Source organism: Xenopus tropicalis, chromosome 1 (genome assembly GCF_000004195.4).
Source record: "Xenopus tropicalis strain Nigerian chromosome 1, UCB_Xtro_10.0, whole genome shotgun sequence".
Taxonomy (NCBI): Eukaryota; Metazoa; Chordata; class Amphibia; order Anura; family Pipidae; genus Xenopus; species Xenopus tropicalis.
Window position 1 is genome coordinate 115,888,244 of NC_030677.2, and position 20,889 is coordinate 115,909,132.

General features: G+C 37.3%; 1 protein-coding gene across 1 annotated transcript in view; it reads left to right on the forward strand.

Annotated features, from left to right (window-relative positions):
- The window catches only part of svep1 (sushi, von Willebrand factor type A, EGF and pentraxin domain containing 1), a 170,136-nt gene that overhangs the window by 81,021 nt on the left and 68,226 nt on the right, over positions 1 to 20,889 (forward strand). Inside the window, exons 17-22 of the mRNA XM_012953387.3 lie at positions 2,475 to 2,636; positions 3,475 to 3,636; positions 5,269 to 5,430; positions 7,950 to 8,041; positions 17,595 to 17,691; positions 19,168 to 19,281. Coding sequence (XP_012808841.2) covers positions 2,475 to 2,636; positions 3,475 to 3,636; positions 5,269 to 5,430; positions 7,950 to 8,041; positions 17,595 to 17,691; positions 19,168 to 19,281 — 789 coding nt within the window. The remainder of the gene's footprint in view (positions 1 to 2,474; positions 2,637 to 3,474; positions 3,637 to 5,268; positions 5,431 to 7,949; positions 8,042 to 17,594; positions 17,692 to 19,167; positions 19,282 to 20,889) is intronic.

Here is a 20,889-nt window from a genome sequence, read left to right on the forward strand (position 1 = left end):
TGGAGTTTGTTCTCCTAGTGCTTGTGTGGGAGACTGTTTTTTCTCCCATGTTCTGTTAAAGGTATGTATTATAGTGACAGATGCTGTATGTATGGACAGCTAGGCTATTGTTTACACAAGGTCGTTCTTATTAAAGTAAGAAATTAATTAAGAGCATAAGATATGTATACATGAGTATACTTTTTTTTTTTTTTTGTAATTCACTTATAATAATAATTAATAATAAATAATAAATAATAAATAATTCACTTTAATTCACTCACTAAATTAGTAACTGCCTCAATGGCAAATTGTAAATTGCCCTTCAAAGACATTATTTTAAGTGGTTGGAAAGAATGTTGTTAGGGGGACATGAAATTTAAAGCACCTTTGACATGATTTTAGTTGACTACCTCTGAGTATTACATAAAAAGCTTTATATGTACAGGTATAGTATCTATTATCTGGAATGCTTGGGCCCTGGGGTTTTCTGGAAAGGAAACTTTTTGTTAATTGTATTGCCATACCCATAATGCTGCTCAAAATCAAAAAAACCCAACAGGATTGTTTTGCCTCTAATAAGAATTGATTATATCTTAGTTGGGATCAAGTACAAGATACTATTTATTATTACAGAGAAAAAGGAAATCATTTTTAAAAATGATTTTCTTAAAATGAACCCTATTTGGAGCTTTCTGGATAATGGTTTTCGGGATAAACAATCGCATTCCTGTATCATCTGAAATAAATAAATATATACAACTAATTTCATATTCCTGTTATAAAAATAAATACTATTCATGTAAATATATTTCAAGATTACATTTTATTACTTATACATTTAAGATTATATGTAAATACTATATATGCTGTACACATGTAATAGATAAACCCATTCATCTTTAAGTGGCTTTCCATATATTTTCCTGGAGATGGCAGTGTTTGTTTGCAGTTGAGTGAAACCGTCTCTGCTTTTGCACACGACAACAGCAGAGGCAAAAGGTTTGGAAGCCAAACATTAATCACACATTTTTACAAGGGTCCGGTGCTGTAACCTCACAGACAGACAGGAATTAAAAAAAAAAATCAAAGGAACTCAAGTATATTAATATAACAACTTTTTTTCTGCAGCAAAATACTTGTGTAAATGTAAAAGGGAGCTAACCCTAAAAAGTGTAGCATTGCAATAGGTATACATACAGTATATTTTATTTTTGATATACTTTTTAATTAAGGTAATTTGAAGCCTGGTGTTGGTTCAGTCACTGTTAAATGGGTTTAACATAATTGCATTGTAGAAATGTAGTGCTGGTAAAACTCCTGCACTTGACACACTTGCAAAATGTTAAGTATTAAGGGACCTGCTACCTTAATTATACTGTACTTACTGCATCAAGGTTTGCATTGCTATAGCAGCCATTATCCAGGCCTTCAAACTTGTCACAGGGGGTCACCTTCTTGGGAAATGTCAGTGACACCCATATGCTCAGTGTGTTCTGATCAGCTGTTGGGAAGTGAAGGGGTCGTAGCAAATTATCAAGCAGAAAATAAGGTTGGCCTGTCATATAAAGTTAACACTACAGGGCTGATTATTCAATTCTGATGCTAATTGCATTGGTTTCTGAGCTGCCATGTAATAATTATCTGTATATAAACTATCTTTATTATCTGTATTACTAATTAGCCTCGGGACATTATATTCTATATATACAGTATATTTTCCATCGGTCCCTAAGCTCAGTAAGTGACAGCAGCACAGAGCATGTGCAGTGAATCAGCAGAAAAGAAGATGGGGAGCTACTGAGGCATCTATGGAGGCACAGATCTTCCCTGCTAAAGGGTTGTGGTTGCCTTGGGCTGGTTCAGAAGCCCAAAGCATAATGTACAACATTTCTGTCCTACTTCTTTAATTAAGCTTTAGTTCTCCTTGAAACATATAAAATAATGACTGTATGAGTAATATCTGTGACTATGAATCTGTGGCTATCTGTGATTTTGACTATAAATACAGGGCGACTCATTTATTGCTAAATTGCACAAGTACAGTTGCCAAAAACTAAACAGGTATCTGCTTTAAATATCTAACTTGTAGTAGAATATTGAAAGTTAATGTCAGATTGGTTGCTCTTAGCAACTGCACATATACAGTTTAGCACATTTGTCCGTAAATCAGCCCCCAGGAATACATAGGACAGTAAATGAGTGCTTACTTAATAAAATGCACTTTTCAGTGGACAGGAGCACCAGTCCGGAGTCTAAGGATATTGATTATATTCACCGGGGGGAGCAATGGCAGAGCATATACTTGCCATTTTACCAAAATGACAGATCAGATGTAATTAATTTTATGAATCCTGCTGCAATCAAAATTTTTTTTTTAGATCTGTTCAAAAGGATAATTTATTCTTACACTTTTTTTTTTACAGTATGGCTTGTCATTTTAATGTTCACATTATTTTCAGTTCATTTGTTCAATTCATTAATTTTACTTCCAGTAAATTGTCCTAAAGGCACCTATTATTCCTTGGAACATCGTGCATGTGAAAGCTGCTGGACTGGATCGTATCAGGATGAGGAAGGTCAGATGGACTGTAAGAGTTGCCCTGCAGGCACATACACAGAATATCTCCACTCCAAGAGAATTTCTGAATGTAAAGGTAATTACTAATTCTTGGCTTCCTTCCCTTAACTCCTTCTGTTTTGCATACGAATGAGGACATCTCTCCCCAACCAAAATGCTTTTCTAGTAGATCCACTTTTCTGGCTCTACATATGTTGGAAAACCCTGCATTGCACTGCAAAGGCCCCATAAGGATAGAAACAGTCTCCTTTTGGGAATCCAATCAGCGTACTACCATGGCTGTGCTTAAAAATCCAGTGGGTGAGACTCAGTTTACTCATGTAAATGGAAATTTTAGGAGCAATCCTTCCAAGAATTCCCTCTGTAAATGTAATTAACTACCCAACAAATAATGGTCTATTGTAACACAACTATATATACATTTAAGGTATGCTATACCTACCCAAAATTGATGTTTTTTTCTATTAGTTTAGCCAGTTGTATACTGACAACATCATGAATTTGAAGAATAGCACCCCTGCTGTTCATTTAGGCTGGACACCAGAATTTCATGCAGGCCATCTCTAGATACTTCTCTGCCCAATTCTGCTGTCTCTGTTACAGTAGGACAAAACTGTCTGAAGAGACTCTGCATTAAGGACTTCACCTTCTAGTTTTGTGGCTAGATAGATAGCAGGTTTCAAATTTGTGATATTAGCATTGTAAAACTGCCAATATCATGTAAAGCAAAAATATAAAAGCAAATGTGCCTAGGAGACACTCAGCAATTTTATATTAATTTTTGTGTGGGTTCAGTTCCCCTTTTACATCATGTATAGGTAACACACCTATACATAGCTTTATATCATCATACATACAGATATTTATGACCTGCTTAGAAATGTGTACACTTTCTTCACTGTATTTTATTTCAGCTCAGTGCAAGCCTGGAACCTATTCATCAAATGGTCTGGAAACCTGTGAGTCTTGCCCCCATGGCACTTACCAACCAGTGTTTGGATCAAAGGCTTGTGAAGTATGTCCAAATGGCATGTCAACAGTTAAAAGAGGATCGGTGGATAAATCAGAATGTGGAGGTCTGTTAATGTTTATTTTTGTTAGTTTTTTTTTTTAGGTGTATTTGCCTGTGTCATCAGTGAGATCAGAGTTCTCATAAAGATAGACCTCCCAAGATATAAATTCGAAAAAACTGGATATTTTAGGCCACATCCCTAATTCACCCCAACCACTCCCTTATTCACTGCCATCCTCACTGCATTATTATTGATAATAATAATTGCATAAGTAGACAAAAACTTAAATGGCATCATAATGTCTTGGACCATGTTGGCCATAGAGACAATATTTTTGTAATTTAAAACAAGGTGACTGTTTTTTTTAATGGATGATAAAGGCTAAATCCATGAAGGCTATACATACTGATGCCATTCGGGTTCTCAGGTGCTAGCCTACACAAGCAGGATTATAGTACGGTAGGCATATACTTCAGGAGACAAAAGGTGAGGTGCAGTGGTAGTGGCTGTTTTGCCATTAAAAATATAATTATTATTTTAGTAACCAGCCTTTCCTATGCAGAACCATTTAACATAATTTAGGTTGTTGCTATAAAGATCATTAACATGCCAAACATTGCAATTCTAAATCTTTCCACGACAATGACAGTGGCAGTTTTCATAAGAGCCACCCCCATAGTCTCCATGGTGCCAGTTTCCACAGCCATGGAAAACACTGCTGTGTACATTTTTTTAACCTTGGCAACTGTTAATAATGGTGGCTATAATTGGCAGTACCCATGAAATCGCATGTAAGGCAAGTTGGTTGCAACTATGCTAATGATTAAATGTTTACTTTTTTGGTTAAAGCCATCTAAAACTCATCTAGGATAAAGGTAGGCAGAAAACACATAATAATATGGGGAAGGTGGTTAAGAGTCTGACAAGCAACAAGTTGTATTTTGGTCTCTTTGGTAACATGCTTGCCAGTACCAGTATCCATAGCAATGGCATTTTTCATATCATCAGTTGTAATCATTTTGGTTTTCATAGCAGTAATACACACAATTTAAGTCACCAATGTGATATTTTTATGATCCAAAAATAAGGTAGCAACTTCATGGTAAATTAACCACACAATATCCGATTGCTAACTCTAAGGGCTCTGGCACACGGGGAGATTAGTCGCCCGCGACAAATCTCCTGTGTCTCGGGCGACTAATCTCCCTGAAATGCCATCCCACCGGCGAAAATGTAAATCGCCGGTGGGATGGCATACGCGGTGGCGTGATTTCACTGAAATCGCGCAAGTTTCCTCTCGAGGCAACTTGCAAGATTTCACTGAAATCGCGCCGCCGCGTTTGCCATCCCACCGGTGATTTACATTTTCGCCGGTGGGATGGCAATCCGGGGAGATTAGTCGCCCGCGAACAGGGAGTTTTGTCGCGGGCGACTAATCTCCCTGTGTGCCAGAGCCCTAAAGCATACTTATATTGAACCTTGCATTTTGTTTGTGTTTTAGTCGTGTCTCTCAAATGTATTGAAATCCATTAACTGTGGTGGGTGCAATGGATTTTCTTTAACAAGCATTCATTTAAAAGGACTTTGTATTAAAGACTACAAGAAAAATGTGGTAATTTGGGTTAAAACAAACATATATATTTATGCACATAAATGTAGTCTTTATTTATTTTAAATATCTTTGAATTGATGTAGTTCCATGCCATGCTGGTGAATTCTCTCGCACTGGGTTAGTGCCTTGCTATCCTTGTCCCAGGGACTATTACCAACCTGAACCAGGAAAATCATACTGCCTGTCCTGTCCTTTCTATGGAACAACGACTATAAGTGGAGCAAGGTCAATAGCAGATTGTTCAAGTAAGCAACATTTCTTTCAAATGTTTGAATTAAGTATTAAAAATCAGATAATGGGCATCAGGAGGTCAGCGGATCAAAACTCCTGAGTAATGTGCATTTAATGAGTAGTTGTTATGTTTCACTTCATGGCTTAAAGTAACTGCACTGAAAGCAGCGCCTTTTAAGTACATGTGTTGTGTATTAATAAAGGGCAAATTACAGTGCCTGAGATCAGGTTTACAAACCATTCCTTTAGTCTTTTCTTAAACGTTTTTGCATAATTATTTTCTTGCTTTGAGTACAAAAGTGGATTTTTGCAGGTGCTATTCTGTATGTGGAGTGCTGAGTTAGTAGTGCATATTATTTGAATGCTTTTTTCTATTATTTCATTCCAGATTCAAAGCAAATTGTGTGGATTTCATTGTTATGTAGATACATCCTGTTTAAAATAGGTGCAGTCACTGTAAAATTAATCTGAACACCAAAGAAAAATCAATACCTATCCCCTAGCATGGCATTTCTATTAGGGCTCAAGAACATTACATGTATGCAAATACTATAGATCAGCTCTACACAAAAATGGCGATTGTGGGTAAAGTATAGTAAAGTATAAGTACAAGACAATGTAAGTGCAACTGATCTGGCCAAATTAGCTACAAACAAAAGAGGGAGGATTGATCAATATGCATTCCCTGGAATTAGCAATTTAATCTCTGTGCAAAGGAATGTATGGGACCTGTTATCCAGAATGTTTAGGACTTCGGGTTTTCAGGTTCTTTACATAATTTGGCATAGTTTAAGTCTACTAAAAATGTTTTAACTAGTGATAAGTGAAATTTTTCGGCAGGCATGAATTCGCAGGGAATTTCCATATTTCGACATTGGTGGATTTTTTTGCAAAACGGGTGAAAAGATTCGCTGTGGAAAAAATTTGACATGTGACAAAAAAAGTTGCAAACATCAAAAAAAATGTTGAGCGCGTTAAAAAATTATGCATGCAACAATTTTTTCCATTCATTTTTCGCCGTTTCGCAAGTTTTTTTTTAATTTTCGCTAAAGTTTTGCCAAAGCGAAATGGGATCACTAGTTTTAACCATTAAATAAATAGGATTGTTTTGCCTCCAATAGGGATTCATTATATCTTAGTTCAAGTACAAGGTACTGTTTTATTATTACAGAGAAAAAAGAAATCATTTTGGAAAATTTGAATTATTTGTTTAAAATGGAGTCTATAGAAGATGGCCTTCTAATAAATCTTTCTGGATAACAGTTACCATACCTGTATCTTACCTGTATCATAAAACTGATCAGCTTGTTACTTCCTTTTGTAGCATTGGTTTAAAATTTAATTAAGTGGTGATCACAACTTTCCCTTTTTTGCTATAGTTTATACAGGAGCACTGACCAGCTCCTTGTAGTAGCCCCCACTCTTCCAAGCTACAATCAGGTGATCCCAATGGTGGCCAATAAAAGGGTTACCATTTTGGAGTATTAACTCATCCCATGTTAGAGTGATTTCACCCCCTCCCAGCAGCCATTAAGCAGAACAATGAGTAGGTAGCAGGATAGTAGCTCCTAGTAGATATCAGAATAGCACTCAATAGTAAAAAATCCAAGTCCGGCTTGCGACTCCTCCAGTTACATGGGAGTAGGAGAAACGATAGGTTACCTGAAAGCAGTTCTAATGTGTAGCGCTGGTTCTTTCTTAGAGCTCAGACCCAGGCACAATGCACTGAGAGAGCTGCCTACACACCATTATTACAACTTTAAGAATAAATGGTAGAGTACAGTATTTGCTATGTAAACAGTGTAATTTAGAAATAAAAAGTGCACCATAAAAATCATTAATAAATGAGATGAAAGTGAGTGTAAGACTGGCCAGACTGGGGGTGACTATGAAGTAGTTGGTCAGACTGAATATATTACAATATAAGGACAAATAATGCCTATGTAGTTTAAAAGGAAGTGCATTTCTTAGTAGCTTAATGCACAAAATACCTTTATGACCATAGCATATTGATAATCGGTGAGTGCAGAGGTCTCTTTGTCTGCATAAATGTATGTAATCATTGACTCTTGTTTGTTAATATATCTGTACTGTTTTCCCAGAATGTGTTAATATGGATACTATGATATGTATAATGGATAAGAGGTGCCCTTTGCAATTGAAAATATAGATTGTGCTGTTGCTATTGTTGTCTACTTTGTACTTAACCCAGGTCTATGTATAGATATATACACACAGAAGGTTCTCCTCTGTCTGTACATTATCTGTACAGACAATATTATTTTCATTTAGGAGACATGTCTTGCAAACATCACTTTTTAATAATAGGCTTTTTGACAGTTTGTCTAATACCTGCCTAAATTGGCATGATTTTAAGACTAATACCTGCCGAAAAATAACTTGCAATTGTGTCTCAATAAAGACTATGCCCTTGTTTCCATTGCTGTTAAAAAGTTAGAATCCACAAAACTGTTCTTAAACGTTATTGCAGTCACAAGATTGATAACCTGTTTCCCATAATGTTATTTTGTAGGTTTTGGCTCCAGCTTCTCAGCAGCAGAGGAAAGTGTAATGATTCCCATTTCTCCAGAAAATGTCAACAGCAAATACAAAGTCAGCAGTCAGGCAAGGATACGATTTGTTTAATAATGCTTGCTCTAATGTACTAGCAAGGAAGTTAGATAAAGCAAGGATATTGAATATATTATGACATCGCTCAGCCACTAATGTAAAACCTTAATGTAGCCAGAACAATTGTACCTCAGTCTCTGGTTAAAAAGGGTTGAAATTTCAGGCTTGTTTTCAATAAGTGCTGCTAAATACAATGGAATAATAGCCTTCAACTGCTTTGTAAAGAATTCTTGCTATTTAATATCATCTGCTTACATTACATATTTGCTACCAAGGAGTTTATTTTATGAAGGGAGTTGCAGACAGATCATCCAAACAAAAACAACTTCAAGACATATCTTATAGGCTTATTTATCAAAGTTCAAGTTTATGAATTTGAGCAGTGCTGTCCAACTTCTGTTGTACCGAGGGCCGGAATTTTTCCGACCTACGTGGTGGAGGGCCGATAATGGAAGCCAGTTTTGACCACTCCCTTTTTGAAACTGCACCCACTTGAAACCACACCCATGTTATCACATGACCATACCCATATTAATGGTTGTAGTACAGCAAAAACCTGCCATACTCTGCCTGCCCTACCCTGCCTGTGTGTGCCATACTCTGCCTTCCCTACCCTGCCTGTGTGTGCCATACTCTGCCTTCCCTACCCTGCCTGTGTGTGCTATACTCTGCCTTCCCTACCCTGCCTGTGTGCCATACTTGGCTGGTTTGTGCCATACTTGGCCTGTGTGTGCCATACTCTGCCTGCCCTACCCTGCCTGTGTGTGCCATACTCTGCCTTCCCTACCCTGCCTGCATGTGCCATACTTTCACTGTGTTTGCCATTCTTGACTGGTTTGTGCCATACTTGGCCTGTGTGTGCCATACTCTGCCTGTGTGTGCCATACTCTGCCTTCCCTACCCTGCCTGTGTGTGCCATACTCTGCTTGCCCTATGATGGCACACACAGGCAGCCTACTGTGACACAATGCTGGCACTGCTCCAACAGTCTGCACAATAACTATATATTAAAAAACGTTTTAATTGCAGTACCACCTCAGTATATGTTCTTTTTGTAGTGTGCAGGGTGTATTTGTGGGTTTCTACTGCTCCTGAGGTGTGAACAGGGGAACAATGGGAGTGATTACAGCCTGAGCCTGAGGTGTGAACACTGCAGGGGTTGAACAATGCAGAGATTAAAAGGTGTGAACAACACAGGGGATTACATATTTAAACAATACAGGGGGTTTACAGCCTGAATCTGAGGTGAGAACCATGCAGGGGGGGCAGTTAATCACAGTACTGATACCATTTAAAGTTTACACAAGAGTAAGCCATCAAAGCAGCCAGACAGGTGGGGGGCCACACAGAGGGGGGTCGCGGGCCGCATGCGGCCCGCGGGCCGCCAGTTGGACAGCACTGAATTTGAGAATGTTTTTCTAATCAGAAAAAACTCAAATGTTTGCTTATTTATTACTATAACTTGCTCAAACAAAAAAAACTTAAGTAACTTGAATTTGTGAATGTATAAACTCCAATAAAGCTCAAAAAACTCAAAAATCTGGAATCGAAAATATGTCTTAACTTTCCCTAGGACAACTTCCAACTTGCAAACTTACAGTTTTTTGGTTTTTTTTAAACCTAATAAATGTCAGACATTCGTGTGTTTGAACCATAATTCAAATTTTGCAAGTTTTAACATAAAAAACGTGTACATTGTAAAAACGAAATCAAACCCGAGTATGTATTAGTAAATACTACCATTTCTTCATTTAGTATAAAAGGGGAACAGTCATTTTTACAAACATGCACCCAATTTGTAATATATGTTAAAAGTCACCTGTATTTACTTCTTTCTTGTAGTTGTTTAACTATAAATAGTTTATTATTGTGTTTCTTTAACCTAACGTTTGTCCCTTTTTCAAAAAATTCAGCATGCTGTTTGTCGTGACTAGTATGTGCTTGTTTGTTAGTCTATGTCAGCGTTTTTCAACCGCTGTTCCGCGGCACACTAGTGCAGAAGTGCAGAGGCGGCGCGCGTGAGGGGAAGATGCTGCTGAAGCCGCCGAAGAGTAAAATGCTGCTGGGCACCAATGTATTAGGGGGGGCCACGGGGCACACTGACTTATGGGGGCACTGCTGCTGGGCACCAATGTACTAGGGGGGCTGGCTCTTGGCACCAATGTACTGGGGGGCACTGCTGCTGGGCACCAATGTACTAGGGGGGCACTGCTGCTGGGCACCAATGTACTAGGGGGGCACTGCTCTTGGCACCAATGTACTAGGGAGGCACTGCTGCTGGGCACCAATGTACTAGGGGGGCACTGCTCTTGGCACCAATGTACTAGGGGGGCACTGCTGCTGGGCACCAGTGTACTAGGGGGGCACTGCTCTTGGCACCAATGTACTAGGGGGGCACTGCTGCTGGGCACCAATGTACTAGGGGGGCACTGCTCTTGGCACCAATGTACTAGGGGGGCACTGCTCTTGGCACCAATGTACTAGGGGGGCACTGCTGCTGGGCACCAGTGTACTAGGGGGGCACTGCTCTTGGCACCAGTGTACTAGGGGGGCACTGCTGCTGGGCACAGAGTTAAATTTTTTAACATTTTCTAATGGTGGTGTGCCTCGTGATTTTTTTCATGAAACAAGTGTGCCTTTGCCCAAAAAAGGTTGAAAAACACTGGTCTATGTAATAAGATTTGCATATATGTATGTAAAAGCACTCATATCATAATTGAACACAGCTTAGTAAATCTTAGCTTGTAAAAATAATTGTTGCTGTTTCTGTTGCAGTAGATTGGAGAATTATTCTGTCCATTTAAACCTTTTACCCCTAAAGCATTAGAGTATAGTACTGTAATGCAAGAATGGTATAGGCTGCCATTTTAAAGTGACAAATGGTTTAATTTGTATTTTATTACCAAACAGCAAGCAGTTACTGAGTTTGAAATGTATTTAAAAAAAATTGAGCTTAGCCTTAGAGCATGTTCTAACAGGCATATGAAGTAGTGTTTTACAACAAAACAAACAAGTACAGAAAAGGTTTTTAAACAATTGCAGTAAGCTAGTCATATCAATTTTGACCATAGTGCCTGGTCAACTGTCCATGAATGGTAAGTCAGGGTAAATTCAGAAAAATAATCCTGAGATAATTGGTACTGATGGAAAATTTTCATTGGTCAGACGAAAAGGAAGTAAAGAAGGGATCTACCTGTATCTATGGCTTCTTTCACTATCTGCTGTTCCGTTTGGTACAATGAAAAGGTGTTAGTGCTTGGTTATGGGCATACCAGTTGGCCTATGTATGGATTCCTATGTCACATAATAATTATTGTTTGCGTTGTCACTGTTGAAGGAAATACATTATTTTGTAACTAATATAAACATATTCTGCTCTTTAAGAAAACCTATGTTTTTCTCACTGCTTGTGCATGCATCCAAAGAGGGGTGACTCCCAAAACTTACTAACTCACAGTAAAAATTGAGAACGTTATAGAAGTTTGTTATCATACACCCCTGGTTCTGATTTAGATTGGAGTGTCTGGTCCAAACTGTGTCCCAATTTTTCATTTTAAAATGTTGGGAGGTATGTAAAACAACACCAAGAAAATCCAGAAATAGCAGATCATCTTCACTCTTACAAGGTGAAAATGATAATAATAATAATATAATACACTATAATAATATTATTTCACTTTTGACTTTTATCACAATCCCAAATAAAACAAGATGCAAACAGTGTTTCAGAGCTGAAATTAAGAGTCATATTTTGTCAAATACGGACCAAGTTTGCTGTGGTTCAATATATCATAGCAACCAATCAACACTTAAGTTTAAAGGTACAGGGCAAATAATTAAGCAAGAGACTGACTGGTTGAGTTACTAATTTGGATATTCTATGTGCAATTTCTGCTTAACCTCCAGAGTACTGATATTGACTGCTTACAGCCCAACCATTTTAATAAGACCTTATTCTCAAAAGCACCTCTGTCCAATTTAAATGAAATGTTTACAGGATACAGGTATGTCTGATACAGCTAGAAGAAGGTGGCAAAAGTTAACATAAATCTAGCAATACATTTTATGTAATGAGAATAAGAATACCTACAAGCTTTATCATTAAATGTCAGAATTATTCAACATTTATAAATATTAGATGTTACTGAGGATTGTTATTTCATATTACAGTAAATTTGGTTGAGGGTTACTTAATAATCCCACTCGGCAGCAGCAATAGGCCGGTGCTGGGCTTGTCTAAGTGAGAAATCACTTTCTCATCTCTTTTTAATGAGATTGCTTGCCCTCAATAACCAAGGGTTTGCTGTCATTTTCCCAACAGATAAAAAGAATTTTATTTTTGATAATAATTCTAAAGAGTTACACTGGCATATAAAGCTTTAAGACATAGTGGAATAAATATAGAGCTATTCCAATTTAATATATTCTATAAAACTTTTTTTTTTTTTTTTTTAAAGAAAGCATATTGCAAAATCATAGTAAAGTAACCATGCTAATAGGCTGCAAACATCCTGCAGTACAGATTAGGGCCACATAAGCAGCTTGGTTACCTTATCTAATGTATTCAACTTGCTTTACCGAAGGATCATAGCTACATAAGTTAAAAAAGGGCTGGGATTTCACAGTTTGCAAGCATCTGGGAATCACCACTGTGTTCCAAAGTAGGTCAAAGCATTACAGTGCTTCTAAATGTAAACTGTTATCATTCATGCAAACTACTACTAATGATGGGCGATTTTTTTGTGGCAGGCACGGATTTGCATTAAAATTCTGCATTTCACCGTTGGCAAATTGTTTTGCAGACCTTTGGTTAAATTTCACAACGAAAATTCACGCCGAAAATTTGCAGTCGCATCAAAAAAAAAGTGCAGTTGCATTAAAAAAGACATGAGGGTTGATTCACTAAAGTGCGATAAAACGAGCGCTATTTATAGCATGCGTTAAAAATTTTATTGCGTCTTATTTTTCGCATCATAACGCACAATTCACTAAAAGTATATTTGTGTTAATTTAGACACGATGCTGTTTGCGTTAAGTCGCGAAGTTTATTTTTGTGCGGTATTCAATGCAACGTGCGCTAATTAACGCAGTGCGCTACTTGTCGCTCGCACGCCATATTAGCCATACACACCATTTCCCTGCAAACTGGAGGCTGCATCACTCAAGGGCCAACACATACTTGAAAAAATCAAACTGCAAGGTCCATATTGTGTTGGCAAAAGCTCATGAACTGTACTTTTCTATAATTACCACCTGCCCCAAGTAGGTGTTAATTTTTGCATAGACTAATGCGATATTTAGTGCGTCTAAGTGTTTGTGAATCATGCGTTAGTATTATTACTGCACACTAATTAACACAATGCGTTAAAATTAACGCATTTGGTTGCGCACTATTTAAAGTATGCGATATGCGACAACGCATGCGATAATACTTTAGCGAATCGTGCATTTTTTGCATCAATTTTAACGCAAAAAAGCATGCAATAAGCTTTATCGCACTTTAGTGAATCAACCCTATGGTTGCATCACAAAAGTAATAAACTGCAAAAAAAGTTGTGCATATTTTTTGCTGTTTCATGAATTTTTCCGCAGTTTTGCGAATTTTCCAACAAAGGGATTCAATCATCACTAACTACTACCAGGATTACAGAGAGAAGCTCAGTGTTTCCCCAGGGAAATCAATGGTAGATGCCCACTGCATAGTTCACCATTTTAACCAAATAACTTATGTGACTGTACAAAGTGGCAGTGAAATGGGTTCATGTTCAACATATTTTTTAGGTGTGCTCAAAGTTGGGATCATGTTCAATGTTACGTGTATTTTTGGAGTCATCTGAGAACCTCCCCATATATAATAATAAGCACAACTTTTGCCCAGTTCCATTAACCCATAAGCAGTGCTGTCCCAAATTCTGTGGTACCGAGGGCCGGAATTTTTCTGGCCTACATGGTGGGGGGCCAATAATGAAAGCTAGTTTTGACCACTCCCCCTTTTTAAACCACACTTACTTCAAACCACACCCATGTTATCACAAGAACTTCTTAGACCACACCCACATTAATCATGGTAGCACAGCAAAAACCCTAATGGCTGGTGCTCACTGTAGGGATACCAAGCTTCATTCATATGTAAAGAAGTGTATAATGTCATATTAAGACATACCTTCAAGTCAATATATAATTACACACAATAGGGACCATATAATGACGATTTCCAAGTGCTAACAAACTCTCAGAACAAACCCCTGTCAGGTTTACCTCCCACAGGCAGCATAAGGCAGGCAGAGTATGGCACACACAGGAAACACAGAGCAGACAGAGTATGGCACACACAGGTAGCATAGGGCAGACAGAGTATGGTACACAGGCAGCGTAGGGCAGGCAGCATGGATGGACAGCACTGACCCGTAGCAACATATTAGATGTTTGGTAACCAGTTACTGCTTCCTGCTGATTGGTTGTTATAGGTGACTTTAGACCTGTAGCAAACTGGGCACCTTTTATAACATAGCCCCAATAGTATTTAAAGAAGTCTTCTAATACCAATAGCAGAGTGCCTTTTAGTTCCTTTTAGTCTACCTAATCGTAACCTATGTATATCTTTTATTTCATAAAAAGCATACAATAAAAGACTGTTATATGTACATATAAATGGTGCTAACTATTAGAAACGTTTACATAATAGAGTAATAAATTATGGTAGTACCTCCCATTACGGGAAATAAAATGGAAATACTAATAGAGTATATGTTCCTTTTAAAAGATGTAATGATAATTCCACAGTCTCTATTCAGACAGAGATGTGATTGAGGGGTCTACTCATATTAAAATTCAATGGGGCTTCCTGGTAGATTGGATTGATTTAGAAGCTGTGTAAGTCATTGCATTTCATAGTGTGCTAATCAATCCAAGGATCATTTGCTGCCAATTCATACCTTGATTCTCATCAAATCATCTGCATCTCAGGATTGGCACCATGTATAGTTTGCTCTTTGCTGCATGCACGGCAAATTCAGCTGAGAATAAAGTATATACAAAGTATAAGAATAACCCTGAAAAGAGAAAGACAGGCACCCACATAACTTAAGAAATGTAGGAGCTAATAAAATATAACCCTGCACTGTATTAGAATTAACAACAATAACAACATAAAGCAGGAAAAACATGTTGCTAGATATAACATTCAATTCTGTTTTATTAGTTAAAAAACTACTATATTTGATTAAATCGTTAATATGGCATCTTTTATCTGGACACCTGATCACAGTTCTAAATTACAGGACTTTCCACATAAGGGATCTTTCTTTCTTTATTATCTCTACAAAAAAATCAATTCAATAAACCCAGTAGCATTGTTTAGCCACCAATATGGATTTATGTAGCTTAGTGGCCATCAAGTACAAGTTACGGTTTTACTATTACAGAAAAAAAGAACTCATTTATATAAATTATATATATATGCTTAAAACTCTATGGAAGATGGCCTTCTTGTAACCCTGAGCTTTCTGGATAAATGAGTTTTCCGAAAAAAGGATCTCATACCTGCAAATTAATCAGTAAACAACTATTTACAGTAAAATCTTTGTAAAAGCAAATAGGCATACATATTGGAGGCCTTCATTACTACAATTGTTTCACTTCTTGAGCCATATAGAACAATTTCAGGATTTTGCTTTGAATAGAAGAGGCATCTTTCTATATTTTATATGATTTACACAGATAATATCAACTTAAAGGGGTTGTTCACCTTTAAATGATCTTTTTTTATTTATAGCAGTTATCTGATAACAAGGGTCCTATTCACCCTAACACCCTGAATGGGAGACTGGAATATGAATAGGAGAGGGGCTGAAATAAAAGGAATAATCACTATAAATATAAAATCATATGCTCAGAGTAATAGGTTTTTGCTGCAGTGCTTGATATAATTGGTCAATGTTAAAATTAAGATGAAGCTATCACTGTTGAAGCCAAGAAGCCTATGGGCCTGGGAGTGGCAGGGGGGCTTAGACTGAGGAGAAGTGGGCTTAAACTAGGACTTGGACTTGCACTAGGACCTTCCAAATCCTGTTCCTTGACCCTGTTGGTTGGTGGGACAGTCCTGATTCTTGGACACAAAGAGAGGCAGGGCTTACCAAAACATGGGGGGGGGGGTGGTGGTGGCATTCAGATAGATCAATAGCATGTCTATTTGTAACTTGTTGTGATCATGGTGCATCAGGTGTATGATCAGATTTGTCCTAGTTTTCTATTTAGGAATGTGGTTAATTATAGAACCCTATAAAGACTCACTAAATGTATTTACTTATACCAAAAAAGATTATTTATTTGAATTTGTCATATCAATTATTTATATATTGAATTTGAATTTAAAAATAATTTCTATTAAGCAGTTCTGGTGCCTGTAGACATATTTTAGGGGTCATTTATGAACCCTGGGGGCTCAAGTGCAATAGTACGTCCCTTATTGCTCATTTTAGAGCATGTGCGCCACTGGGATGCTGCTCTCTGCACTGAGCATTAGATCAAAAATTGATCTCTCAGCGCAGAGTGCAGTGTCAGGGGGCCGATTGCAACCTTTTTTCCACTTTGCCTACTGCATGGTGCATTGTAAATAAGGCCTTTATCTAAGCAAAGCTTCACCTGAACTGTTGTTTCAATTGCAATTTTAGATATTGGATTTAGCTACATGTCTGGATCAGAAAGCCTTAAAGATTTAAAAAAATCAAAACATTTTCTAATCATGTAGAATAAGCGAATATGATATTTTGCCCTTGTATTTTCCCTTTAAAATTGCAGTTTAAATGATAAAACATTTCATATGAAGCTAAAAACCTGATATAGATTTTACACCTGGGAACACACTTATTTTAGTAACTATGGGTTTAAAGCTATGACAAAAGGTTATGTTCGTCATAATTTGCTCCAGATTTCACTTGCATTAGTGTCTTCAGAATGTGATTTAAAACGACCCTTCGTGCCAAACTGACAGCATTTTGCAGAAGAGCTTAACCCAAATATGGGCAAGTTCAATTCACAGTAGCTACAGGCAGGTCAGAATTTAACAATAACATATGTCTGAGAAGTAATAATTTAGCTGGCAAAGTGTCTATAAAAGAATGGAAAGGAAAGTTTTATCTTTTATTCGTTGCAGTAAGGTACTACTCTTCTTTCATTCCAAAACTGAGAGTTAAAGATTTCATCTGTACTTAAAAGAAGTGATATGTCTGCTATTTCTTGTGCCCATATGGATAACTCAGAGAAGAGAGACATTAGAAGTTTTGTAAAAGAGATGTGCACTCCCCATTAGTTATGGATTATTTATATGGCAATATACTTTGGCATTCAATTTATATAGTCCATCTTATAGCTATTGTGGGTGACTTTCCTGCTAGAACAATCATCCAGCAATAGTGTTGTCCCTGCTATTTCCCTTAACAGTGTCTATTATCTTTATAATTTATCTATATTCTTTTTGTTCCAGACTGTGATTATTGGTGATAAAATGTATTATTGTTGAGTAATGATCTCTTTTTACGGTTGACAGGTCTTCAATGAGTGCTTATTAAACCCATGCCAGAATAGTGGAACTTGCACACAGATTGGAAGCGGATATATTTGCTCTTGCATTAAAGGCTACACAGGTAAAGTAATGGTCTTAAAGTATAAATAAAACATAACTAGAAAACGTAGTGCTGTACATTATGTTTTTGGCTCCTGTGCCAACCCAAGGCAACCACAGCCCTTTAGCAAGGAAGTTCGGTGCCTCCAAAGATGCCCCAGTAGCTCCCCATTTTCTTTCTGCTGATTCACTGCTCGTGCTCTGTGCTGCTGTCACTTACTGAGCTTAGGGAGTGATTCACAATATACAGTATAATTAAATATAAATGTCACAATACAAAGCTGATTAGTAAATAATACAGATTATTAGTGCATGGCAGCTCTGAAACCAGTGCAGCTAGCATCAGAATTCAATAATCAGCCCTGTACCATCAACTTATATGACAGGCCAACTTCATTTTTTGCATGATTAGCGGCAACCCCTAAGCTTAGCTTCTCAACAACTGCCCAGAGCGCAATGAGCATGTGAATGTCGCTAAAGCTTCTATGAAAATCCAAAATGGGGAACTCCTGTGACAACTCTGAAGGCCTGGATCATTACTATTATAGAGAAGCTGAACCTTTAGGCTGGTGCAGTAAGTTCTGTATACAAGATATATCATTTCTAGCCAGGTTTATTTTCAGGTTTTAGTTCTCCTTTAACTGAATACATTTAAGATATTTTTACAGTATTCATAGAGCACAGCATTTTCTGTGTACATACTATGGTGAGAATGCACTGGATTCATTAGCTAGAATGAATGGAGCCCCTGTTTATACAATGGGCTTTTTATGTGACAGTGCATTTCTGCCTCTGGTAAAAAATAAGTTGAAATGCATTTCCAACCTTAAACTGAAAATCCAAAGAATAGCCACACTTCTCAGACTTTCCTATATAGTACCCATAGTGCTAGAAAATATATACATCATCTAATATGTTCCTATGTATTATTCATTTCCACCGCAATGTCTTTAGATATCCTTCAGAATCTTTTTCATGAAACTCAGTAAAGAAAAAAGAGAGAGAGATCATTTTCAGAATTGATTGTGCAGCATTTAAGTATTGCTGTTTGCCATTTTTCTTTGTAATTCATTTTTATTTGAAAATCAGACAGATGGAACAATATTTTAGTGATGTCACCAGGAGGAATCTGCCGCTGGAGATGATCGCTGACAGATTTATAGTGTTGTTCTAATTAAATAATACTTCCCTCTAGTTAGACATAATTTCCTGGGCACCATTTACATCTATTATTAGAAATGAAGTGGCAACACAGCTACTCATTATAAATGTAAGTGCCAACGTTTAAAATGGATTTGAAGATGAAATTGCCCAAGAAGTAATAGGACACTTAGATTTATAATTAATAAAATATAACCTTACAAAAAGAGATTACTATCCCTTATGATAAAGAGAATGCTGCCAAAATGGCAGAACTAAGTATAGGCCTCCTGTCTGTCTTCTTAATTTGTTTAAACCTCTGTTTATTTTACTAATAATATATCTGAAATGACTTTAGGAGCAAAATGTGAAAATGAAATCAATGAATGCAGCTCAATACCGTGTCGAAACAATGGCATCTGCATTGATCGCGTTGGGGAGTTCGACTGCCAGTGTCTGTCTGGTTTTTCAGGTAAGAAGGATTTTTTTTTTTGCTGCTTCTATGGAAGTGTTAGTAAGTGATATAGAGAGGCTTGCTGCTACAGGGATCATAAACTGTAGAGCTGTGATTTTATTATACCCACATGTTATCTATAAAAGCAACATATGCAAAAAAGGAAAGAAAAACGGCGACAACAAAAGGGATTTAAGATCAACATTGCACACATAATACGACTTTTCCTGTAGTGGAGAACAAAGCTCTTTCTTTTATATTGAGGGTACTTAGAAGAAGTGCAGGTATTTTGGCCAAATGCTGTGTGATTTCTTTGAGGAAGTTTCAGGCACTGTATATACAGTATTATTTTGTCTTTTTTTAGAGGAAGGCTGTAATCACAATAATCCCTGTGCTTTTATGAGGAAAACGCCACCAAATATAACAAGGGTGTTGCATTTACAGTAATTTCTGTAAAGGTTTTTGTTTTTTTTTAAAAAGTTAAGGCACGACAATGTATTATATTGCATAATTAAATCTTAAATTCATAAATATGCATTCAATATTTGATATACCTAGTTCGGAATTATCCCTGATGAAGTCTGCTTAAAGGGATTTTGTCACAGGAAAATGTTTTTTTTTTTTTTAAAAATGCATTTAAGACTTTGCCAGGGCTGCCCCCCTTCTCTGGAATTCGCTCCCACAAACTGTCAGACTTTCTCCCAATCTCTCTGTCTTCAAGAGATCTCTAAAATGCATTTATTTAGAGAAGCTTACCCTAATCTAGTTTAACATAACCTCAGCGTGCTGCTAAAAGCAATACCCTGTGCCACACCTCTCACAACTCTGGTCATGCCCATTCCCACACCTTAGGGTTGATTCACTAAAGTTCGAGAACGCATATTGCATGCTTTTTAGCGTTAAAATCGACACAGACAAAAAACGCAATTCGCTAAAGTATTATCACGTGCGTTAAGTCGCATATCGCATGCATTAAATTTTGCGCTACCGCATGCATTAATTTTAAATATCGCATTTGTCTGTGCGAAAAATAACACCTACTTGAGGCAGGCGATAATTATAGAAAAGTACAGTTCATGAGCTTTTGGCAATAAAATATGGACTTTGCAGTGTTATTTATTCAAGTATGTGTTGGCCCTAGAGTGATGCATCCTCCAGTTTGCAGGGAAATGGTCATTTTCATAAAAGTAGTTTTACGAAAGTAATGCCCTGTATGGCTAATATGGCGTGCGTTTTTTTCGCACGCAGCGACTATTTGTGCGCGATGCGTTGATAAGCGCGCGTTCCGTCAAGTACCGCACGAAAATAGTTTTCGCAACTTAAATAACGCAAGCAACATTGCGTCAAAATTAACGCAAGTATGCTTTTAGTGAATCGTGTGTTAAGACGCGAAAAATTAGACGCGATAAAATTTTGAATGCATGCTATAAATAGCACGCAAACAAATAGCAGTGGCACTCAGGAGCTTCAAATGGGACTAGCCCTTAAAATTTATTTATTGCGGAAAAAACATGCAACGTTTCGAGGCAAAACTGCCCCTCTGTCAAGGGGCAGTTTTGCCTCGAAACGTTGCATGTTTTTTCCGCAATAAATAAATTTTAAGGGCTAGTCCCATTTGAAGCTCCT